This window comes from Peromyscus maniculatus, chromosome X (assembly GCF_049852395.1).
Source record: "Peromyscus maniculatus bairdii isolate BWxNUB_F1_BW_parent chromosome X, HU_Pman_BW_mat_3.1, whole genome shotgun sequence".
Taxonomy (NCBI): Eukaryota; Metazoa; Chordata; class Mammalia; order Rodentia; family Cricetidae; genus Peromyscus; species Peromyscus maniculatus.
The window spans coordinates 74,055,293-74,080,882 of record NC_134875.1 but is presented as its reverse complement, the minus strand read 5'-3'; the positions used below and the strand labels follow the sequence as shown (position 1 = coordinate 74,080,882).

The window sequence follows — 25,590 nt, the reverse complement described above, 5'->3', positions numbered from 1 at the left end:
AACAGTGCTAGAGAGGCCCACAGAAATCCACAAAAATACCCCCACAATAGACTGCTGGCAATGGTCAAGAGATAGCCCGAACTGACTTACTCTGGTGATAGGATGGCCAAACACCCTAATTGTCGTGCTAGAAACCCCATCCAATGACTGAGGGAACTGGATACAGAGATCCACGGCTAGGTCCAAGGTGGAGCTCCGGAAGTCCAATTAGCGAGAAAGAGGAGGGTTTATATGAGTGAGAATTGTTGAGACCAAGGTTGGATAAAGCACAGGGACAAATAGCCAAACGAATGGAAACACATGAACTATGAACAAATGGCTAGGGGCCCCCAACTGGATCAGGCCCTCTGGATAAGTGAGACAGTTGATTGGCTTGATCTGTTTGGGAGACATCCATGTAGTGGGTAGCCATTCCAGCTTGGTTCTGGAAGTTCCAACCCCCATTGAGACTCTGGCAACTGTCATGCCTACGAGGCGGGGCGAGGGGAGGCACCGGGGGACCCGAGAGCTGGATGGGTCAGCGCTCTCGCTGCGCGCTCTCGGTGTCGGGATGCTGACCGGTGCAGATTGACTGTGCAGAGCTCCGGAGAACACTGCTGGACTGCGTTACACCTTCCCCAGACCCTGCTACCTACCCATTACTTAATTTGTGAGTTACGCCATTAAATAAATATCCTTTTAACTATGTGGAGTGGCCAAAATAATTTCTCCAATACATCCAGGCAGTAGGACCGGGTCCTGTGCTCAGTACATGAGTTGGCTGTTTGAAACCTGGGGCTTCTGCAGGGTCGCTTGGCTCGGCCTGGGAGGAGGGGACTGGACCTGCCTGGACTGAGTCTACCAGGTTGATCGCAGTCCTCGGGGAGGGGAGTCTTTGCCCCTTTTGCTGGGGGGGGGGGGAGAGGTGGGAATGGGGGGTGGGATGGGGGCAAGGGGAGGGGGAGAACAAGGGAATCCGTGGCTGATATGTAGAACTAAATTATATTGTAAAATAAAATAAGATTTAAAAAAATTAAAAAGATACCTAATAAAATAAAATTAACTTCTATGCACACATTATAAATCTTCAATGATTAACGTTACATTACATAGCTTGTTTCATTTATATTTGTCCTCTTCTCTTCATTCATTTACCAATAATTGGTTATTTGATGTCTCCTTCCCCCATAGTTTAATTTGAAGGGAATTCCTGATACTGTTTAAAGAATTTTTGGTAAGTGATAGAATTCCTCATTTATGAAGGCAGAGGAACAAAAGAATCATAGCCAGCGAAACCTGGGACTCTATCCAATTAAGTTTTCTTTAATTTTTGAATTAGTAAATCTTCATGTAGAAAAGCATGCATGTATAAGGCTATATTATAATTCTAGAATGTCATTAGTTTAAAGAATCTTCCTTATTTCTCAACTTTGTGCAGATTAACTCTACCCTTCTAAAAGCATTACCATGTACACTTGAAACCTATTAAGAGACGTTGCATCCAAACTCTGATCCTAGGTGCCTGCCTGTTCCAAGGATTATGCCTTTATGTTTGTACATTTTTCAAATAAGTACTCCAAAGAGAATTTTGTTTCATTTAAAAATCGGAACCAGTTGACAATATTGATACTGCCTCATACACCCCTTAATGTCTTAAGTCACCTCCCATCTGATTTACAAACTCTCTTACCCTAAGAGCAGATATTTTCCACAATATGATTGTCTCACTAGACTCCTTTAGGAAACTACATAAAAATATGTATACATTTGCTCATTTAAACAAATTGGTTTGCTTTGTTGGGTCTTGATCCACACAGAGTATTCAACACTGATGGTAGTAGCAAAGTACATATATTTAAAGCATTATATTTTAAAGTCTGTCCCTTAAAGAATTTCTGTAGCATGTATTTCAAACAAAAAATATGCTAGGATGGGAAACCAAAGTGTACAAACACATTTTTTTTTTGAGACAGGGTTTCTCTGTGTAGCCTTGGCTGTCTTGGAACTTACTTTATATATCAGGCTTGCCTCAAACTCTAAGATCTACCTGCTCTACCTCCGGAGTGGAGTGCTGAGATTAAAGGTGTGTGCCACCACACCCAGCTTTTTATAAACACATTCTTTATAAGATGAATTCAAGAAATTTACCAAGAACATCATAATTGATACTGGCTATCATGTAATTGTGTCATATAACAATTCCATTATTCCTTTGTATAATAAAAAGAGGTATGACTTGTTCTGGAGTAAATATTAATCTTTATTAATGAAAGATGTGCTTATTATACTCTTTACTGAAATACCTTGTTTACTATTTATTCTAGAGTAAGCATGAAATACTATTTTTATTTCAGTTAAACAAAAACCCCTACATAATCAAGTAAATTTTGTAATGATTTGTCATGGTGAAAATGGGCTATATGAGGAAATCTTTTGAAAACATTTAATTTCAAAAGAATTTGTATTTTCCAAAGAAGTGTAATCTTCATAAATTGCAATAATGAGAAAAAATTCAGAGACAGGTTTTTGTTAAATTGATATAAATTTTTATAGTTAAATATTTTTTTAAATTGTGTTCTTTTTATATTGTTCAAGTTTGAAAAAAGTAATATGATTAAAGCACCAGTCTTAACAAACCATGTTTGGGCTTACAAAACTACATTTGTAAGCAAAGGTATAATACTTTTCATCAGCTGGATGTCAAACTTTTGTTAAAGTTCCACTTGAGTAGGCTACTTCAAGAAGACTTCATTTGTTGTATTTGTTTTACAGTATTGTCTCTTACCTCCTGTATAAACATTCAAATGATAAAAACTTCCTGGCAAAATATGAAGATAAGCTAAAAATCTTTCCTGTACATTTCCTATTCAAACTTCCACAAAGACCATATAAATGTTTAACATATTTTATTTAGACATATAAACAAATTTTGCATGCCAGACTTTAGTCTTCATTTTATTTGACAAATCTGAAGTGAAAACATACGGAAATAGAAATGAGATAAGCAGGCATCCTCACCTGACATCACTGGAGTTTTCATTGAGAAACTTCATGAATTGGTGGGAGGAAAATACATCACTTTTGTTCAAACTCTTATTTCTATTGATCTTATTTTCAAATACAGAGAAAATCTCTCTGCCATTAAATTTTGTACGAGTTTTTTTTTTAAAGCTGGTAAATATAATGAGAAATTTATGTATGACTCCAATTCACTATCCTTGATCAAATGGGCCGTCTTCTTACTTGCCCTATAATTTTGGATATGATTAGTTTTTAGTAGTTTTGAAAAAGTCTTACTTATTCTTATTTTCAAACTGTAATTGTGGCAGCTTTCTGTCAAGGAAATTAGAACATCTTACAACTTTTGTAATGTATGAATAACATAGCACACTTTTGCCACAGTTATGTATATGAGTAGCAATCAGAGAAGAAACTGATCTTTTCATAAAATATAAGGGCATTGCAGTAATATGAAACATTAACATTTTATATGATAAAATTTTGATACAACCAATTTTATTCATGTTGTAGAACTTAATGTTTAGCTCAAGTGTTATGAAAATATAAATAAGACTCTTAATTTTATATCAATACCTTTTCAATATTTCTCTCCCATAGTTCCAGTTAGTGTAGTGCCACAGCCATGCTTATCTTATTTGCTTCTTAGTATAATGAATAATTATTGGAATATGCTTATAAAATATTGAAAAATTTTATAAAGGTTTCTGTAGATATTTTAGTACTAAATTATGTACTAAACATGTAACCTGAATACATTCGTTATGTTAATCCTAACTTTGATGAAGAAAATTTTGTACCTTTTAATTAGGTTATATTATGAGATTTCATCATTGTAATATATTTAACAAATACTTGTATGCACTTTGTAAAATCATTACAATTCAACTTAGAAACTTCTAAATACATTAAAGACTCAACTATAAAATATTTTCCAAGTAAGACAGTTATCAAGTACCTTTTATTGCCATTTTTACTACTAAAGCTTTTATGACTATATATTATGTCTATTTATCACTATGAAAACTTCTACATTCTTATTGTCCCACTACTACAGTACAGTATTATATGTTTTTAAGAAAGTGAATGGGATCACTTACAGAAAACATGTTTTGAAAGAACAGATTCTCCCAGATACTAACATGTACTTAGAACCAAGTTGCATAATGTATAATTTAATTAATGTAGTTATTAAAAAGACATTAGCCCATTTCCTTGATTAACAACATTAACCTCCACCTTTGACTTAGATATATCTGAGGCATGTTAGTATTGCCATACTCTCATTTAGTCACAAACTCAATGTGAGAAAAATGCATTTAGGCTGTATATTTCATGCTCTAGTTAACCTATTTTTTAATTTTATTGTCCTTTGCCTTTATTTTGCTGAAAGACAGCATTGAATCTAGTAGCTAAATTGCATGTTTAACATAATAGAAAAACTTGTAAAGAGTCTATCCTTATGAAGAAGTTCAACATATATGAAGCACCCTATATGAAAGTAGCAGGTTAGGTTCTACAATGTCTGCAAACAGAGTTTAAACAGTTTTTTTCTTTCCATTTGTATGGCGTTGTATCAAATATATCAATGTATACAAAAGGATTCAGGTCTCCTGAATGGCTGGGGAACTCATCTTCACAATTAAATCATCCCATTAGATTGATTGGGGTAGGACCATGGTTCACAATTTGATTGCGCTTTAGCAATAGAAAAATAACAATTAAAATACTGATGCAGACAAAGAAAATCTCCTTTGAGTTGTAGTACAGCAAAGTGGATTCATTCATGGCTAGAAAAGAAAAAAATATATCTTTTAAAATTGGTTCACAATTATCTTAAAATACTGCCATTACTACAAGTATATAGTTCTAAAATTATTCAGTTGGGTATATATACTCCTAACAGAAATGTATCATACTTTTATATACTCTTTTATATAGTGCTCAATAAAATGATGATCTCTCTGACTTAAGGCATGTGTTTTAAATGACTAAACCAGAAAGAGGGAGATCGGGTGCATTTTCTTCTTATTGTCATATTTAGAGGTTAAGTATATGCTGAAATAGCTCTAGCAATTAATACAGATCTATCATCTGTGAACCTGTATAAATATATTCCTCTATATCTCTTTCAGATCTAACTATTTCACTGGAGACAGAAGAAATGGCTACTACACTAGACCCTTTATTCCACACATACTCACTCTATTGTCACCTCTGAGACACATGTAGTTAGACTATCAATTGTTTCTGAGTCTTAACTTTCAGCATCAAATCCTTAAATTAAAATTGTGTACCCTGTGCAAACCTCTTTTGTTAATAATCTTATTGTTGAGTTATCAAATTCTCTTTATCACTTGATAATTAGTAATTGTTCCCAACTAATTAATGACCTAAGAAAATGACTTTAAAAGATTAAACTTTGCATGTATTATTATTTTTGCTGCAGATTTTTTAAATACTGCTTACTTCCACTGATTACTTAAAAGATTGGTGCCTATGTACTGTGAAAGACCATTAGAACTAAAATCTTCATTATTTTTATTATTACTCAAGTATTTGAGCTTATTTGACTATACAATATATATTTTAATGCATTATTTAATAACTTTTAAGTTTAGTAACAGCATAACTGAAGTGTAATTTTAAGATGTAAGATTTATTGCTTTTCACCATATACTTACCAAAATACAATAAAAATGTTAAAATATATGTATTATAAACACTAGTTTCCAAACTGCACACATATACTCAAAACCACACATCTCAGAAAACAAAACATTATTAGTAAACTGGATGCCCTCCTTTGCTCCCTTGCAATCAGCCTGTACTTTCCCTGATAAGCCACTTCTTGTGTTTACTAACCATGGATTTGCTTTGCCTATTTTTAGCATATAAGCCATTTGACAGGTAAATGTTAACACTGAAGTTACTTTCCACATGGTTTTGAATAAGGTCATGTGTGGTTTGAAGGGTGAGATTCTGAAACTTGTTTCTGTCCATTGTACCTGAGAAATGTTACACATTCCTGTGCTCATGATTGGTGAATTACTATTAAATATCATGTAAGACTGTAGAAGTATATGATTAAGAAAAACTGAGGAGCTCTTTTTTAATATTAGCAAGTTTTCTCAATCTCAGCACTATTAAAATTTGGGGACAGATAATTCTTTGGTAAGGGAGGGTCCTGCACACCATAGGATGCATGGTAGTACATGTGGTCTACACCCAGTAGATGCTAATATAGTTAATCTTTAATGAAAACTGAGAATATCTAAAGACAGTAAGTTGAGAAGTGGATGCCACTGGAAAGAACCACTGTGCTAGGAAAGATATATTTAATCTTTGATGATCACTACTATAAAGGTTAACAAAGAAAGCAGTAAAAGTTTTAACAACATAGCTGACATTCATTATAAGAAAGAGATTTTAAAATAATCAGCCCTTAATAATGGGTTGAATTATTTAGAATGGTGTTGATATCTATGTTGTCTGGTTATGTTGAAGGAAGTTGTAGAAAGTAAATATTAGAGTACATGTCATTTGCATGGTTATTCAGCCTTACATTAAACTCTAGAATTTTAAGCTGAAGGATTTTACAGTGTAGAGAGAAAACAGACACAACTCTCTTTTCAGATTTTAAAGAAATGAAAGGTAATACAAATCTACATTTAAGATTACAAAACATATTCTATTGATGCATGCACATTCATGCTCCATTTCCCTTCAAATTGTCTATGGCATTTGATATTTTACCTAATTTTTCAAAGCTGTAAGTATATAATTAATTAAAACAGACTAGAAATGCCCAAATAAACTTACACAAGTCCATTTGTCTTCGGTTTTCTCAATCACAATAGTCTGTGTGTCACTTCCTGGTGGTATATATTCATAGTCATCATACAGGAGACCTAGGATTGGATATTGTGTCCTGTACCTATGCACCAAAAACAGAATCACAAGTATTATGAAATAACTTTCATTTGTAGCCACTCCCATTTCCAGTCTCCTGTTTAAATCAATTTATTGCTGAAAAATTTTTATTAGTTTCAAATGAAATGCCTTCTCAATATAAAAGAACAACTATCACTATTTTTATGTTTAGTAAATGGGAGAAACTTCTGCCTCTGTCCATGATGGATCATTGGTAGCACAGGACAATGATACACAGAAAAGATAAAAATAAAATAAGTACCATAAATAACGAGCTCACTGCTTAGAGAATTTTTCATGTTTACAGGACAGGAAAAAAAGAAAACAAATGGATTTCAGAAACCTTATCAAGTTAAAGTGACACAATAATATACACCACAGCCATATCTCGTGGGGCAGATCTCTTTAGTGCTATTCTCTACAGAGAAAAAAAGCAGTATTCTGCCCCGCTCCTGACTATGACAGTTCCAGACACTCCTTGTCAAATGTGTCCCAAAATACTAGATGAAAATACCCTAAATAAATAATTCTTAGCTTATAAATATTGCACCATTCTGAGTAGGGTAATAAAATCTTGTTCTGTTGTATTATATTCTGTGTATGTATTATTCCTTTACTTAATGTATCCATGCCATATATGCTACTCACAGTAACTCAACTTTCTTTGTTATCAGGTCAACTGATGATACCACACAAAACCATTTTATTTTCCTAAAGCACAAGATTAGTGATGCTGAATATTCAGATATATACATTCTTTAAGAGAACAGGTAAAAAATCAGTACTTAATAAAGGAAAACATTATATGCTGATATTGATAATATCTGTTTTAAAAATCAAATAAGGAAAGACAATTTATGTAAGGGTTTATACTTTCCAGGGTTTCAGACATGCAGTGTGATTAGTGGAGCATATACCTGTCACATAAAGAAGGCAAGATAAAGACTGCTTTCCGCTGGGTGGTGGTGGTGCACGCCTTTAATCTCAGCACTCGGAAGGCAGAGCCAGGCGGCTCTCTGTGAGTTTGAGGCCAGCCTGGGCTACCAAGTGAGTTCCAGGAAAGGCACAAAGCTACACAGAGAAACCCTGTCTCGAAAAACCAAAAAAAAAAAAAAAAAAAAAAAAAAAAAAAAAAAAAAAAAAAAAAAAAAAGACTGCTTTCCAAGCTCCTGGGAACTCACAAACTCTTGACTTACAACACTGGAGCCTGCATAGGACCAAATTAGGCCCTCTGAATGTGGGAAACAGTTGTGTAGCTTGGTCTGCTTGACAGGTCCTCTGGCAGTATGACCAGGATCTATCCCTGCTGCATGAGCTGGCTTTTTGGAGCCCATTCCCTATGGTGGGATGCCTTGCTCAGCCTTGAGATGGGGTAGGAGCTTTGTTGACTCCCCAGAGGAGGCCTTACCCTTTTGGAGGAGTGAATGGGGGATGGGTTGGAGGGAGGAGGTGGGAGAAGGAGGAGGGAGAACTGTGGTTGGTATGCAAAATGAATAAAAAAATTTCTAAAAAGACTGCTTTCCAACGTAAAAGTCAAGAGAATTGTTCGCTAGATGAGCAGCACAAATATGTAGCCAGATAAAAGGTGATACTAGTTAAAATTTGGACCCAGGATAAAGAATTAATAGAATCAGAAAAGGTAATTATGTAGAAAAACCTAAAATATTGTTTTTGTTATTATTAATATGTTTTTAAAAGGTAGTTAACTTTTAAAAGTAAAACTTTTCATAATGTATATGAGAAAGTATATATGGTAAAAATAACAAAAAGATCATAAAGAGTAAAAAGAAATATGCTACATATGATAAGTATGATAGTGTTTGAAGGTAGAATGATAGGCTAAAGAATACTATATATTATAAACTATAAAGTAACAATGAAAACAAATACACATAATAAACAATTAACAAATGATTTATATCATGAAAGAAAATCTAAAATAAAAAATGTGAATAAGGAGAATGTTGAACAAATACCAAACATCTAACAAGATGGTAGATTTCAACACACATTGTAGATAATTGCCATAAGTATAAGGGTTTTTAATATGCTTTCTAACAGTAAATTTTCAATTGTATAAACAACCAGCTAGTTGTACTATTTAAAAAATAAGCAAACAAAAATTATTCCCTAAATATAAAAAATAGCCTTAGAACAAAATGATTATAACACATATACCATACAGCAGAAAATTCTGCTATAATATAGGTAAGTTTTAGAAAAGCAGACGTTGTTGTCATTCTGTAGCACTATTAGGAAGTGACATGACCTTTAGGAGATGAGATCGAGTGAAAGGAACTTAGGCCATTGGAGGTGTACCCTAGAAGATGTTGAGATCATAGCCTGTCCTGTCATCTTTAATTCTTGACTGTCATGAGCTAAACAGCTACTTCTGCCATGTGTTCACTGCTGAGAATTTCTGTTTTATCATAGGCCTAAATAAAGGCAGTGAGACCAAATAACCATGGACTGAAACTTCTGTGGGGTGGTTTGAATGAGATATCTGCCATAATCTCAGAGATTTGAATGCTTGGTCCCTAGTTGGTAGAATTGTCTGGGGACATTTAGGAGGTCTGGCCATGTTGGAAGAAGTATGTCACTGGCTTTGAGAATTTAAAGACTTATGCAAGACTGTACTATAAGAAATTGAAGACCAAGATATTATCTAACTAGGTCAAGACCCTTTCTTTGAAGCCTGGTGATCTGAGTTCAATCCTCAGAATGTACTTGGTGGAATAAGGAAATCATGTCACATAAGCTCTCCTGTGATCACAATATGTATGCCATGGCATGCACAGACAAAATAAATAAACACAATTTCAAAATTTATTTTAAAAAAGTTCTGGAGACAATTTCAAAAGGCATTACAAAAATTATAAACATATATGTACCTAATAACAGAATTCAAAATTACATGAACCAAAACTGGGCAGAATTGAACATGGAAAAGCTGGGCAGTGGTGGCGCACACCTTTAATCCCAGCACTCGGGAGGCAGAGCCAGGAGGATCTCTGTGAGTTCGAGGCCAGCCTGGTCTACAAAGTGAGTTCCAGGAAAGGTGCAAAGCTACACAGAGAAACCCTGTCTCGAAAAATCAAAAAAAAAAAAAAAAAGAAAAAAAGAAAAGAAAAAAGAAAAAAGAATTGAACATGGAAATAAGTAAAAAATATGTGGAGGTTTCAATAACCACTTTCTATACATAATAAACTGGACAGAATGTGAACATGGAAATAGGCTTGAATAGCATTTTACGTCCATGCCTAGTGAACATCAATATTTTCTACTTAAAAAGAATTAAAATATATATATTTGAATATATATGGAATTTTGGGTGGGATAGACTAAATGTTAAGACTATGAAATGAGACTCGATAACTTTAAGAAAAACAGAGTATGTTCTAGTTAAAATGGAGTGAAATCAGATATAGAAGTGAATACCTTAAGAAATTCACAAATATTTTGCAAGTTAAGTGATACAATTGATGAGTATATCCCCCCCCCCAAAAAAAAATCACAAAATATTTTCCAGAAGCTGGCAGTAAATGTCTCACAGTGCTTGCCTCTTTGTTATGTATGAAGCCCTGTGTTCCATTCATAGCACAAATGAAAAAGAAAGGAAATATCCTAAACAACTACAATAATAAAGCATACTTAAACTTGGGCAATACAGTGAAAGTAAGGCTCAAGAGAAAATATTCCAGCTATAGTGCCCCTTTTATGAGGAAAGAACAATCCCAGTCACCTAGGCTTGTATCTTAGAAATCTTTAAATAAGAGAAAGCAGCCAACACACACACACACACACACACACACACACACACACACACACACACACACACAATAAAATTGTAAAGATTAGATGGGAGATAGAGATTACTGAAATCAAAATTCTTTCTAAATTATTAACAAATAATAGATTGACCAAGAAAAAGTGAAAGGTCTCAAATTGCTAAAATTGCATAGGTAAAATAGAAGATCACTGTTACTGACGTTGAATAAATAAAAAAGACATGGATCTGGAAAAGGGATTTGGAGGAAAGAGGGGTAGGTGATAGATGAGAGGGAAATAAGAGACAATGGGAAGGGAGAATAAAGAGTGCATTGTGTACATGTGCGAAATTGTTAAAGAGCCAATTTAATCAATAAAAATAAAAATATAAATGACAAGGTAAAAGTTAATACAGATTGACCAAGAAAAAAAAGAAAGAACTCAAATTACTAAAATCACATGGGGAAAAGAAAAAATCACTATTACTGACTTTGAAGAAATAAAAATCAGTATATAAAAGTACCATGAAAATCTGTATGTGAAAAGACTAGGTAACACAGATGATATGAATAAATTCTTGGGAGAATACCAAGAGTAAATCTATCTCAAGAACAAACAGAAAAACCATGAAAAACAAAACAAACACAAACTAATTTCCCACAAACGAAAAACAATCCTCAAATATTTGCAACTAGCATAGTGTATCAGAAATTTACAGAATTAACGCTAATCCTTGGAAACTCTCCCAAAGACTAAGATTAAAAAAACACTTTTGATTTCATTCTCTGAAGTAAGTTGTAACCTGCTACCAGAACCAGAAATATATCACAAGAGTAATAGAAAAAACAGATGAATAGCATTTGTGAATGCAGAATTAAAAATTCTCAACAAAATGCTAGTAAACCAAATCCAATAACATATAAAAATAATTGAATAACAGGAACAAGAGCATTTGACTCAAACAATTCTGAGATTCTAACATCTTAAAAATCACTTAATGGCCGGGCGGAGGTGGCGCACGCCTTTAATCCCAGCACTCGGGAGGCAGAGCCAGGCAGATCACTGTGAGTTCGAGGCCAGCCTGGTCTACCAAGTGAGTTCCAGGAAAGGCACAAAGCTACACAGAGAAACCCTGTCTCGGAAAATCAAAAAAAAAAAAATCACTTAATGTCATATATTATTTATAGAACCATGCACATACTCTTTTGATCATCTAATATAAATTTTCTAGCACTGTCATAACTTGAAAAAGAACTCCATAAGGAATGAAAGTGAATATCTTCAATTATATAAAAAATTACAGCTAACATCATATTTGAAAAATAAAGAGTAGATTTCACCTACATACCTGCTAAGCTCAGGAAAAGTGAAAAAAAAAATCCCTTTATCTCTTTCCTACTTCTATTTAACATTGTGTTAGAAGCATCAGGGTAATTAGGTAAGAAAAAGGAAATAAAATGTACCTAAATTGAAAATGAAGATGTTATTTCCAAATGAAATGATCTCATATAAGATAATTTTGATGAGTTCAGTAATATATATATATATATATATATATATATATATATATATATATATATATATATATAATGGATCTTTAACCTTGAGGAATATAAAATGAATACATAGACTACCAACTGTAATCCTATATCCCTATAATAAAGGATCTGAAAATAATTCTAGGAGTTGGAGAAATGGCTTGGAGGTTCAGAACACTGGATGCTCTTTCATAGGACTCTGGCTCAATTCCCAACACCCACATGGTGGCTTAAAAACCATCTGTAACCGGTTGCAGAAGATCCAATGCTGTCTTCTGGCCTTCCCATGCACCCAGACATGTACATAGTATACAGACACACTTACAGGCAAAAACCCCATACGCAGGAAGTTTTTCTCCTAAAAGGAAAATAATTGTACTAATAATAGCATGAAAAAACACAGCAAAGAAGTGTAAGATTTATAATTTAAAAACTACAAATTACTGTCTCGTTAATTGAAAGACAGCTGGGCATGGTGGCATACACCTTTAATCCAGCAGTTGGGAGACAGAGGCAGGTGGATTTCTGTGAGTTGGAGGCCAGCCTGGTCAACAAAGAGTTCTAAGCCAGCCAGGTATAAGGGTTTGAATGAGAATGGCACCCACAGGATCATACATGTGAATGTTTAGTCCCTAACTGGTGGGACTGTCTTGGGAAGGATTAGGAGTTATAGTCTTGTTGGAGGAGATATGTGACTGAAGGTGGGCTTCAAAATCCCAGTTCCAGTCTTCCTTTCACTCAGTCTCTCTCTTCCTCTGTCTCTCTCTGTCTCTCTCTCTCTCTCTCCCTCCCTCCCTCTCTCCCTCCCTCCCTCTCTCCCTCCCTCCTTCTCTCTCCCTCCCTCCCTCGCTCCCTCCCTCCCTCTCTGTCCCTCCCTCCCTCCCTCCTTCCCTCCCTCCTTCTCTCTCTCCCTGTCTCCTCCTCCTTCTCTTTGTCTCTCTCCCTCCCTTTCTCCCCGACTCTCCCCTGTGCTTGTGGATCAGATGTGACTCTCAGCTACTGTTCCAGTGCAATGCAATCCTGCCTACCTACCATGCTACCTACTATGATGATCAAGGACTCACCCTCTGAAACTGTAAGAAAATCCTCAATTAAACATTTTTTATAAGCAGTTTATAAGAGACCTTGGTCACAGTGTCTCTTCACAGCAATAGAAAAGTAACTACAACACCAGTGCTGTGTAGTGAGATCATTGCTAGGAGTCTTAGCTAGGGTCAGCCTCATAGATTTCCATTGTGCTAGGTTTCAAGTTGTCCCCAAGATGTTCCCCAATTCCTGTTATCTCTCTCAGTACTCTATTCCTCTTTCCCTCTCCCACCTGATCCCTCATGTTCCCATCCCCACCTGCCCACAGTCCACCCATGAAATCTCTTCTATTTCTCTTTCCCAGGGTCTTCCTTGTTACTTAGCTTCTCTGTGTCTGTGGATTGTAGCATGGTAATCTGTTTCAACTAATATCCACTTAGAAGTGAACATACTATGTTTGTCTTTCTGTGTCTGGGTTACCTTACTCAGGATGATTTTTTTTCTAGCTCCAGCCATTTGCCTTCAAATTCTATGATGTCATTGCTTTTAACAGCTGAATAATACTCAAATAAACAGTTGAGGGACATATAGGTTGTTTCCAGCTTCTGATAATTACCAATAAAGCTTCTATGCACATAGTTGAGCAAGAGTCCTTGTGGTAGGATGGAGTTTCCTATAGGTATATGGCCAAGAATGGTATAGCTAGGTCTTGAGGTAGATCCATTCCCAGTTTTCTGAGAAACCACCATATTTATTTCCAAAGTGGATGTACAAGTTTGCACTCCCACCAGCAATGGAGGAGTGTTCCCCTTGCTTCACATTATCACCAGCATGAGCTGTTTCTTGTGTTTTTAATCTTAACCATTCTAACAGGTGTAAGATGGAATCTCAGAATTGTTTTGATTTGCATTTCCCTGATGGCTAAGGATAATAAACACTTCTTTAAGTGTTTATCAGCCATTTGAGATTCTGTTGAGAATTATGTTTAGAGCCTGTACCCTATTTTTAATTGAGTAATTTGGTGTGTTGATGTCTAGTTTCTTGAATTCTTTATATATTTTAAATATTAGCGCCCTATCTGATGTGGTATTGCTGAAAATCTTTTCCCATTCTAAGGCTGCCATTTTGTCCTATTGATGGTGTCCTTTGTTTTATAGATGTTTTTCAGTTTCATGAGGTCCCATTTATTAATTGTCAATCTTAGTGCCTGCATTATTGGTGTTCTATTCAGAAAGTTTTCTCTTGTGCCAATGTGTTCAGGGATATTTCCCACTTTCTCTTCTATCAGGTTCAGTGTATCTGGTTTCATGTTGAGGTCTTTGATTCACTTACACTTGAATTTTGTGCAGAGTGATAGATATGGATCTATTTGTATTCTTCTACATGCTGACATCCAGTTTGATCAGCACCATGTGTTGATGATGCTTTCTTTTCTCCATTATTTAATTTTGGTTTCTTCATCATCAAAAAATCAGATGTCCATACATGTGTGGATTTGAATCTGGGTCTTTGATCCAACATCATTGACCTTCTTGTCTGTTTTTATGCCAATACCATGCACTTTTTTCTATAGCTTTGTAGTACAGCTTGAAATTAGGGATGGTTATAACTCCAAAAGTTCCTTTATTGTACAGGACTCTTTATCTATCCTGGTTTTGTTGTTGTTGTTTTTCCATATGAAGTGAATACTATTCTTTCAAGGTCTGTAAAGAATTGTGTCAGACTTTTCATGGGGATTGTGTTGAATCAATGTTGCTTTTGGTAAGATGGCCATTTTTACCATGTTAATCCTACTAATCCATGAGCATGGGAGGTCTTCCAGTCTTCTAGACTCCTAGCAATAGGGAATATGGAGCCTGAACTGGTCATCTCCTATATAACCAGGCAAGACTTCCAGTGGGGGGATTGGGACACCAACCCAGCCACATAACCTTCAACTTACAATTTTTCTTGCCTACAAGATGTGCTGGGGTATAGATGGCACAAAAATTATGGGAATGGCCTACTAATGACTGGTCCAGATTGAGACCCATGCCACAAGAGAGATCCTATCCCCAATACTACCTGGAGGTCGAGGAACCAGAATCTGGACAGCCCAGAGACCTAGGATAGAACCAAACATGACTAGAAAAAAAAACAATAAAATGATTCCTAATGATATTCTGCAATACTCAGTTGATTGGTGCCTAGCCCAATTGTCATCAGAGATACTTCATCTAGCATCTGATGGAAACTGATGCAGAGAGGCACAGCCAAACATTAGGCAGACCTCAGAGAATCCTTCTAAAGATAGGGAGGAAAGATTGTAGGAGCCAGAGCGGTCAAGGACACCACAAGAAAACCCACAGAATCAACTAACCTGGGCTCATAGGAGCTCACAGAGACTGAACTACAACCAGGGATCCTTCATGGGACCTACCTAGACTCTCTGCATATACATTACAGTTGTATAGCTTGGTCTTCTTGCGGGGCTCCTAACGGTGGGAGCAGGGGCTATCTCTGACTTTCTTGTCAGCTTTTAGGACCCTATTCCTCATACTAGATTGCCTCATTCAGCCTTCAATTTGGTATGCCATGTTTGACTGATATCCACGGGAGGCCTGACCTTCTCTGAATAGAGACAGAGGAGGAGTAGATGGGTGCAGAGGGGAGATGGGGGGAGGGATTGGAAGGAGAGGAAGGAGGGGAAACAGTGGTCAGGTAGTAAAATAAATAAAATATATATTTAGAAAAAAAGAAAAACAAGAATTGACTTTGGAATCAGAGGTGGTCAATAAGATCAAGGAAACAGTGTTTTCCAGAAACAACAGGGCAGGCACACATATGAACTCAGAGTGATGGTGACAATATGCACAAGACCTGTACATACTCCAGCCAAAGGAATAAAGAATTTGGTGAGGAAGGAATGAGTTAAAGATAGGCTTTAATTTTAAAAGTCCCCATATGTGTGCATTAGAATATTTACTATTTTTAAGATGTTGATAAGAACTAAAATATTATATATACTTTATGAAATGCAGTGAGAACTTAACAAGGTTTAAATACATTGTGTTTTACATAATTCTACAAACTTATCCTAAGATTCATATAGAAAAGCAAGAGTCAACTAGTAGGAAAAATAATCTGGCTTTAAACTTACTAAAACCTATAGGATTAATAGTAGTGTGACAGTGACATAAATACAAAGAGATCCATGGAATAAAACCAAGATTCTACAATAAAAACTAGTCAATTCAAAGTGGAAAAGGAATTTAATGGAACTCTATCCAAAGAATATATGTATTTCATATGTGTTTATATATATGCATCATTTATATAAATATATTGTGTCATATATGTGAGATATATGACATAATGCAAGAGTGTCATCAGTAGTGAAATACAAATCAAAGCTACAAATGGATAGCACACCTCAGCAACTAGGTTGTCCAAGAGGACACTAACAAATATTGGCAAAAGTAGAGAAACCTTAGACCCTCCATCCACTGTTTGTAGTATACAATGGCGCAACTGTTTTGGAAAGCAGTGAAACTACTACTATCTTACCCAGCAAACTTCACTCCTAAGTCTATATTCAAATGAATTGAAGTACATATTCCACACTTGTACAGAGATATTCATTGTAGCTTTGTTCATAATAGTCCAAAATTGAGCACAACCTAAATATTCATCACCCGATAAATACATACTGTGTCATACATAATAAACAACTGATTATTTGTTTTTACTTCTATAATATTTAACATACTATCGATATGATAAACAATTGTCCTAATCATGGTAGCAATGTCTTTTTTGAATATTCATTCTTCAGTGGGATTGCTTACAAGTAAAAAAATAAATTCTTTTTAGTGATATACACACCAACTAAGAGAATAATAACTTAAATTTTATGATAATTTCACATATTAAAGTGCCATTTTAAAGTACATTACTTTTTTGTGGTGATTGTAGTCCTTCCACTACTGGATGGTTGGTTATGGGATGCATATATTTCCTGTCTCAACTTTGAGAGTTCCTTACAAATAAAACATAATGATTATTTAAACAGAAATATAAACATGAGGTAATAAGGTTACTAATAACAACCCCAACCACTCCTCCTGTTTTGTTTTTATGTAGTGTTCTAATCCTACTAATGTTGATCCACAGTAGCCAAAATGCTAAACATGCCTTTAAAGAAACCCACTAACTAAGGTAGGATATCAACAATTGACTGGATATGGTTCTCTAAGTATGAGAATGTGAGTTGTTTGTTTGTTTGTTCTGAACAATTGAAAAGTAAGGTTAATGAATAATAATAATGATGGTGAAATTTCATTAAGGAAGCAGATTCAGAATCCAAACAGGAATTTATCATGAATGTTACTGCAAATGCCATTTTTTAAATAATAACAATAAAATATTAGCCCATTATTTTTAATAGTTCCTTTAGTACCTATTGTATGGCAGATTTGGGGCTACATGCTGCTGATATAATACAGTTCTTAAATGAAAGAGGAGTTCATGACCTTAGAATGAGCTCACAGGCTTTGGGGAATTTCACTGCTAATGAAATATAAATTACATGTCTTAGAAATAGTAAAGGTATAACACCAGTCTTTTTTATTTAACTTCCATTCCTGCTTTCAGTTGAATTGTTTCTCAAACAGAAATTTTACTATTCACATACATGCTCTCATGTGTAGTAAAGTATATCTTGGTAATGGATCCTTCCCTTAATGTTTTAAGAGTCTAGCCTTTAACAGCTGAACCATCTCTGCAGTTCAATGTGTCCTAATACATGGGAAGTAATTGTTCCATAGAACCTAATTATACTTTTCTTCTCCACCCTGTGTTTTCCTCTTCTTTTTCTTACCTCTGATTGACGCTTTATAAGAGAATCCTTCTCTTCCAGCAAGCTTGTCAGTTCATGAAGCTTAAATTGGAAGTCACTACAATTTCCTTCTCTTTTTGAAACATCTTTTTGGTACTGGTTTAATTGAGACTAAGGATTTAGAAACAATAATTATTATGATGCTCTTTTTTAAAAAACATACAACTGAATTCCAGTGAAGTATAGTTATATCAAGTCACATAGCTAGTCATCAAATGAAAAATGCTATATCAATTTCCATAAATGTCTATAGAATTTTATTGATATAAAATATAACTTGAAGTGTTAGTTAGATATTTCTAATTTTAAACAATCTGTGTTTGCTATTTATGATTAAGTACAATAATTGCTTTAGGCCATAACAATAAAATAAAGCTAAGAAAATAGGCATTTTGGATTTCTTCAAACACTAATTAAGGCACCTTCAATCTTAATGTTATACTGTGAATTTTAGTTCACAAAATTACTTTTGATGTGTGTCTTAAATGAATTTTCACAGAATCCCAGGGAGATAAGCATTATTTTCAAGAGTTAAATGAATCCTAGAAGTAACCCAGAATAACATAATAACGGCACAACTCAAAAAAAAAAAAAAAGATGCCTGAATAAATGTCCTGTCTTTCTTACTTCCCCATATGTGGATATAGAACCTACTTGGTTAAAGTGTTACTAATAATGTTAGGTTGGAAAAGAGGAAACCAGTGGAAGATATTTGGTAGAATAATTAGTAGAACTATTATCAAATTAAGTTTTGTTCAATTTATTTTAGAAAACAATTTCACTGGTCATTTTGTCTACTAAGATATTTAAATGCATCTGTCTACATTTAGGACTCAGTAAATTAAGGGTTAGTTAAATCCATTCAACATAGAATTATAAGGCAACATACTATATCCTTGCAAATATCCTAATTAAACAAAATCCAGTATAACTTATCATGAATGACAAAGTCCTTAATATGTATAATTTGTTAAAATACAGAGAACAAATGATCATAAGGTATCAAGCCCCAATTGATATATCTAAAACACAATTTATGAACCTAAGGCTCAGGGAACACCATGGAAGAGGGGGCAGGAAGCTTGTAAAAGCCAGAGAACCAGTAAATCTGCTGTGAAATTGACCCTTCTAGAAATGACTGGGAAATTTCACCCATGATGCTTCAACATCATGCCTGCCTAAACAATACCTGAAGAAGTATGACAATAGACATGCTAACACAGAATGGGAAAATCTCACCAGGCTGCACCCATGGACAAAGAACTACAAGCAACTAAGGAATGCAGAGAGTGGGAGAAATAGGTTTCCCTAGGGATGAATCCCTTAATTGGTTATTCAATACCAATATATACACACACAAAACACTAAATAGCTGAGCAGGTTGTATTTATTTATTTAGGCATTTGTAAAAAATATGCAATAATAACATTTAAAGAAAAAGAGGCCAGGCTCTCGAGAGGGAGCAAAGGATGGGTATAGAGAAGGGATTTTAGGGAGGAAAGAGAAGGAAAATGGAGTAATTATTTTTTAATTTAAAAAAGTTAACTAAAATATTCATAATCATCCAGCTAAACTATGGCTTAGCTATATAATTTTAAATATTACAAGTTTCTGAATAAACATGCATTAAGTAATATTATGAAGGGTCCTCCACCCATTTCCCAAATATAAATTGCTAAAAATTAATAAAAATCAAGATAATGAAATTAATATTCTTTTTCACCATCTGAGAAGAAAAATTAACCTACAGTATAAAAAATTTAACTTGAAATACCAGTTAGAAATTTCACTGTTTTTTAATATTCAGAAGTATATTCATAAGAAAAGGTTTAAGAAAATATTTAAAAAATCAACTTACTTATTTTTCTCTTTAGCTTTAAAATTATAAAAATCATTCTATTTATTTATTTTTATTTTTAAGAGTGGTAGGGTGGGGGAGTGGTGGTAATGGTGATAGTAATTATTATCTTTAATAAAATTTACTGTATTAAATTATCTGTTCATGCATGTGTGTGCATGCTTGTATGTGCATGCAGAGGCCAGAGGAGGGAGATAGATCTTGCAGAGCTGTAGCTATAGGCCTTTGAAGGATGCCTGGCTTGTTACATTGGTGATGGGATCCAAACTCTGCTCCTCATGATTGAAAAGCAAATGTTTTTAACCTCTGACTTACCTCTCAAGGTCTAACATCACTATTGCTTTTAAAAGTTTATATATATGCATGCATGCAATGTACGATCAACATACCCTTAGCTTGCCAATTTCTCTGTCTTTCTCAAGTCTCAAGTTTTTTACCATCTCCATATAATGGTTGCCAATCTCATCCATTTTAGCTTGTAGTATCGGGCCTGTGCAAGTCTCAGATACCTATACAAAATCAAAATAACTGTCTATAATTGGATTGTTAAGAAGGAAATATATATTAAGTTTTAATATTTATTATTACAAGAATACCATGTGATTAAATACGACATTGAAATAATAAAAATGACCATGAGAAGCTATTTGATAAGGTTCAGGTGTAAGAATAATAAAACTTTCATTTAAGGTCAACAGAAGGGAGTTAAAGTACTTCACAAGGTAAAGTTTTATATTCTATTAACAGTGACAGCTTTATAATTACATATCTAGGACAATATGATAAAAATTAGTACCTGTATTCGAAGGTTTTTATTCTCTTGCTCTAAATTACGTTTACAATATTCAAGTTCTTTTAGTCTATATTCCATGTCTGATAGTGTATGTCGAAGAGAAAGGTTATTTTCTTCCAGTGTCTGACATTTTGAGCTTGAGTCTTGAAGTCCTTGCTGTAAGGAAGACACATGTAGTCCATAAGAAAAATGCATTTTGATTTTACAGAGGAAATGTCCTTTTAAGTGATTCATTGAGAAAATTGAAGCAAATGCTTTCAAACTGAATCTTTTTAAATTCTTGCCTTTAGATGATATTTTAAACATCATACTACATATTATGCTTGTCCCTAATCTCATTTGCCTAACTTGAGCAAAAAGAAGTAACATTCATATAAAATGTTCAGTGTCCCAGACCTGCCTGGACTGAGTCTACCAGGTTGATCGCAGTCCTCAGGGGAGGCTTTGCCCTGGAGGAGGTGGGAATGGGGGGTGGGCTGGGGGTAAGGGGAGGTGGTGGGAGAGGGGAGAATAGGGAAACCCGTGGCTGATATGTAGAACTGAATGGTATTGTAAAATAAAAAAAAAAAATTTCAGTGTCCCAATTTTGTATTAGATTCTTGATAGATTCACCACATCATAGTATGCTAACAGTCACTAAAATGGTCATGCCCTTGATTGTGGTAAAAATAGCAACTTTGTAAAATCTTTGGGCAAGCTATGAGACAAAAAAAGAGAAAGAACTCTAGGGGACCATTACAGTTTGCTTAGAATTATCTCTGCTCATACAACTATAGAATGGGCCTAAGTTCATTCCCTTGTTTATTCAGTACACAAATGTAAGATCTACAGAAGCTTCTTTTTCCCAATTAATGTATCATTAAATTAGATGAATGAGTCAACGTAGACTTTCACTGGCAATTCTTGTTGCTCCAAAATACAGAGAACTGTGTGTTGTGTGTACTATATAACACATAAGGTTGCCCTTTTTTTCTGGAGGACATTCAGTTGTTGAAAATATGCGAAGCTGTTCAATTTTCAGATGAAGAAATTGTTCCATCAGATTTTAACACTGTCTGGGTTGTATCTCAGAACTTAAATATGCTAGCACTTGTGCATATGGAAAGCTATCAATCTAGAGTATCACCTACAAAAGACATCAACTTACTTGCTGTTGGCGATTATTTGCTCTCACTGATGCCAAGAGTTCTTCATACTCTTTTATTTGATTTTCTTTGAATGCCAAGTCCTTTTCAAGTCTTATCTTGTCATTTTCCAGTGACTAAAGGCAAAATTACTTATTAGGACTTGGAGTAATATAAAATTGTTAAGAGGCAAAGTCTTGTTTATGTTGTAAAATTTAAATAAAAACTTGTTTCATCTGTCATTGCTTAACAAAGTAGAATTCTTCAAAGTCAAGCAAAATATAAGATAGAAAAACACAAACTTTGAACACCTGTGTTAAAAGGAATATTTTGATGGATTGGCTACTGCTAAGTGCAATGAAGCAGAAAGTTCTCAATCATTTTTATGTTTTACTTCAATGTACAAAGACTTCTTAATCCCAGCAGGTGGAGAATTTTCAAATTAAAGTCCAACTACACTCATGAGAAATGCAGAAATAAACCAGAAAAGTAGGGGAAAAAAACATTCCAAAGTCCTCAAGGTGTTTTTCACTGTGAAGAGATTATTCAGAATGTATCTACTTGATGGTACCAAGAATACCAATTAAAATAAAAAATAGGAAAGTTAACTATTGGGAGGAAGGGAGTTTCAAGCTTTTTTAAAAGAGAAATTCAAAGTATGCTTTATTATCACAGGAAAGAAGAAAATTTTTATTAAATAACTACAGTTGTTCTAGTTTTGTAGGTGACTCTTTGGCTTTAAGCATTAAATTATCTTAGTGGTAAATTAAATAATTAGTGCATATCAACATACATTCATGTATTCATGGGGCAGTTCTTTTGTCATCTTTCAATGCTAATTAGCTGTTTCACAAATAATTTATGTCTAGGTAGATGTAATATTGTTGCAATACATTTAAAAAGTATATTGAATATTTTTATTTCTGTTAGGAAGCAAACAATCAGAAACACTTTGGAAAGAAGTGTCAAAATCAATCTTACTGTCAAGTCATTTTGAAGATGTCCAAGTTCTTCCCGTATGTTGCTAAACGTGGACAGCACTAGTCTCAGTGACTTATCTGACATACCCCTCATCTGGGGAAGAAAGCAGTTGATGGTTTATTTGTACTAATGTTTCAAAATAGATAACACAAGCAAACATATTTTTTTTTCTGTTCCTATGAAAAAAACTTTAGAAAATTTACTTTTAATGCATTTTTTGAAATAGTTGCTCATTGTGTAGCCCTGACTGTCTTGGAACTTGATTTCCAGATAGAGCAGGCTGGCCTTGACCTCACAGAGATCCACCAGCTTCTGCTTCCCAAATTCTGAGAGTAAAGGCCTGTGCCACCAAACCCAGAATTTTATACATACTTTTAATTAAACTACAATATCATCACTTTTCTCCTTCTTTTCCCTTCCTCCAGACCCCTCCCATGCCCTCTCACTCTCAGCACATTATTTGGTTAGAGACAAAAAGAACTTTCTGAATAATGCTCTCAAGCAGGTCAAGCAACATTCCTCAAAGGATTTCAACTATGCCTTTGGAAGACTTTTTTTTTTCTTTTGTATGAAAAAAGTATCATCTTCATACAGCAAAATTCTATCATCAAATTTTGCTTTTATTTTAATCTTTGTGTAAGTGATTAAAAAAGAGATGAGGCACTTAATTTTCAAGCCCTAAAATGAACTTGCCTAAGTGTGCAGTGATGTGTATGGACTGTGCCTGAGATAGGAAGAATAAAGAAGTCTGTGGAGTACAGTGTGCTCTGTTCTAAGCCTCACAACTATTGTTTTCAGGAAGTACCCTGCCTTGACTGATTCTGTTTGCCCCAAAGGCTGTTTGCTACATTTTAGAATGTAAGATACCTCACAGCACATTCCTTGAAAAGATGTGTTCATTTTATAACATGTGTATGAGTGTTTTTGCCTACATGTATAGATATGCATCACGAGTGCCTGATGCCTGGGGAGGCAAGAAGAGGGCATCAAATCTCCTGAAAGTAGAGTTACTGAATGTTGTTAACTTTATATGGGTGCTGGGACCTCAAACCTGATTCTCTGCTATGGTAAAAAGTGATTCATCTGTCCAGCCCCTCAAAAATCACACAAAGCTGTTGAGACTGAATAGGGAACAGAACTAGATTGCTGCATTTTGAATACAAATCCTGAGGCAGAATGACTCCCTGTTCTGTTGGATGCAAGTGATAACTCAGTAAGAACCACGAGGCACAAACTGAAAAATAAATCATCTGTTTAGACAAATTAAATATTTTCACCTATGAACTTCTGCAATTAAATTAGATGAAGAACACATGGGAATATGGGCATATCAAAACCATAGAAAACAAAAACCAGGTCCAAAAGTCTATCATACACACCAGACAAACAAATGATGCAACACTCATATAAAAGGAGGTAAACCTGACACTGACTTATGGAGACTTATCTACATATCACCAGATTTGTGGTACTTGCATCTTGGGATCAACAAGTGATCAACAACTTTCAGATCTGACCCCAGAACTACGGCTGGTGATGGCCCTATCTTCCTGACATGGTTTACTGGAATTGACATTAGATGGGATGACTTTATATGGACTACCCTTGAACCATGTCTTCCTTGAAGAGATTTTGTCTTGAAAAACTCCTTCTGCATGGGTTCCTTAATATCTTACCTAACTACCTCCAATGGCTCTCATTGAATTTGTATGCGTGTACTGCTCAGGCCTTTAGGAAAACTTCTTTGAATCCTATAGTCTCTTTAATGGTTTCTTAGCAATTCTGCATCCTATATGTCATTGTGTGACATAAAATGTATAATATGTGCATTAATAGTAGTAGCTGAGATGTGAATAAAAGACCTTGTTATGTCCAATGGCCATAATATGAAATCAATGAGGGGTAATTGTTGAAGTACAGCCAACATACTGACAGCTTCTGAATTTGTTATTAATCAATAAATTCTGAAATTGTGGAAATACATGTAAAGTTCTACGCTTTTGTCAATATTTTTAACATAACATACTCCCCAATACTAATAAATTTTAGTGTTGAAATACAGATGAAACTGACTCATTTCAAAGGAGAGAAAATTCTTACAGTAAATTATTCACATTTGTTTATTGGGAAACTTCAGCTTCTGTAAAGAAGGAAGAGAAATACTTTTTCCTAAAGTTCTTTTTGTTTGTTTGTTTGTTTTTCAAGACCAAGCTTCTCTGTGTAGTTTTGTTGCCTGTCCTCGAACCCACAGAGATCTGCCTCCCGAGTGCTGGGTTTAAAGGCGTGCACCACCACCACCTGGGCTTTCCTGATGTTCTTATTATGACTGAAAAATCACAGACAATTATACATAAAAAATATTGAAGGGCTCAAGATGATGAAAAACTTTGTCTCTAGGCTAATGACCATGAAAGGAGCAGACAAACAATGAAAAAAAAAAACTTTAAACAATAACAATTTTATTCCAACCAACACATCAGGTTAGACTGAGGAAACTGACTGGATCTCACCTAAGGAAAAGAGGCTGAGAAATGAGCCCAGACTTCCGCCATGATCAGGATTTAAAGCAATACGCCAACCCTATTTTCTAGGATCTTGTCAGAAAAAGCAGAGTAGAGAGATGAGACTTTCATCCTAACAGCAAAAAAATGATCCCAAACTCTCTTGTATTCTTAATGCCATAAAGCCTTCCGTCC

At 34.7% G+C, this 25,590-nt stretch overlaps 1 protein-coding gene across 2 annotated transcripts in view; it reads right to left on the bottom strand.

The window, feature by feature from the left end:
* Positions 1-2,868: 2,868 nt before the first annotated feature.
* Positions 2,869-25,590, bottom strand: part of Pof1b (POF1B actin binding protein) — a 74,516-nt gene continuing 51,794 nt past the window's right edge. The window contains exons 10-17 of one of the 2 annotated variants that reach the window (XM_076562903.1): positions 22,895-22,987; positions 21,937-22,050; positions 20,793-20,945; positions 20,386-20,505; positions 18,121-18,249; positions 17,198-17,280; positions 6,820-6,934; positions 2,869-4,787 (exon numbers count right to left, since the gene is read on the bottom strand). In XM_076562903.1, the coding sequence (XP_076419018.1) occupies positions 4,782-4,787; positions 6,820-6,934; positions 17,198-17,280; positions 18,121-18,249; positions 20,386-20,505; positions 20,793-20,945; positions 21,937-22,050; positions 22,895-22,987 (813 nt within the window). In that variant the 3' untranslated portion in view covers positions 2,869-4,781. Of the gene's footprint in view, positions 4,788-6,780; positions 6,935-17,197; positions 17,281-18,120; positions 18,250-20,385; positions 20,506-20,792; positions 20,946-21,936; positions 22,051-22,894; positions 22,988-25,590 lie in introns of those variants that run through there. The other variant, XM_076562902.1, reaches the window with a different exon arrangement.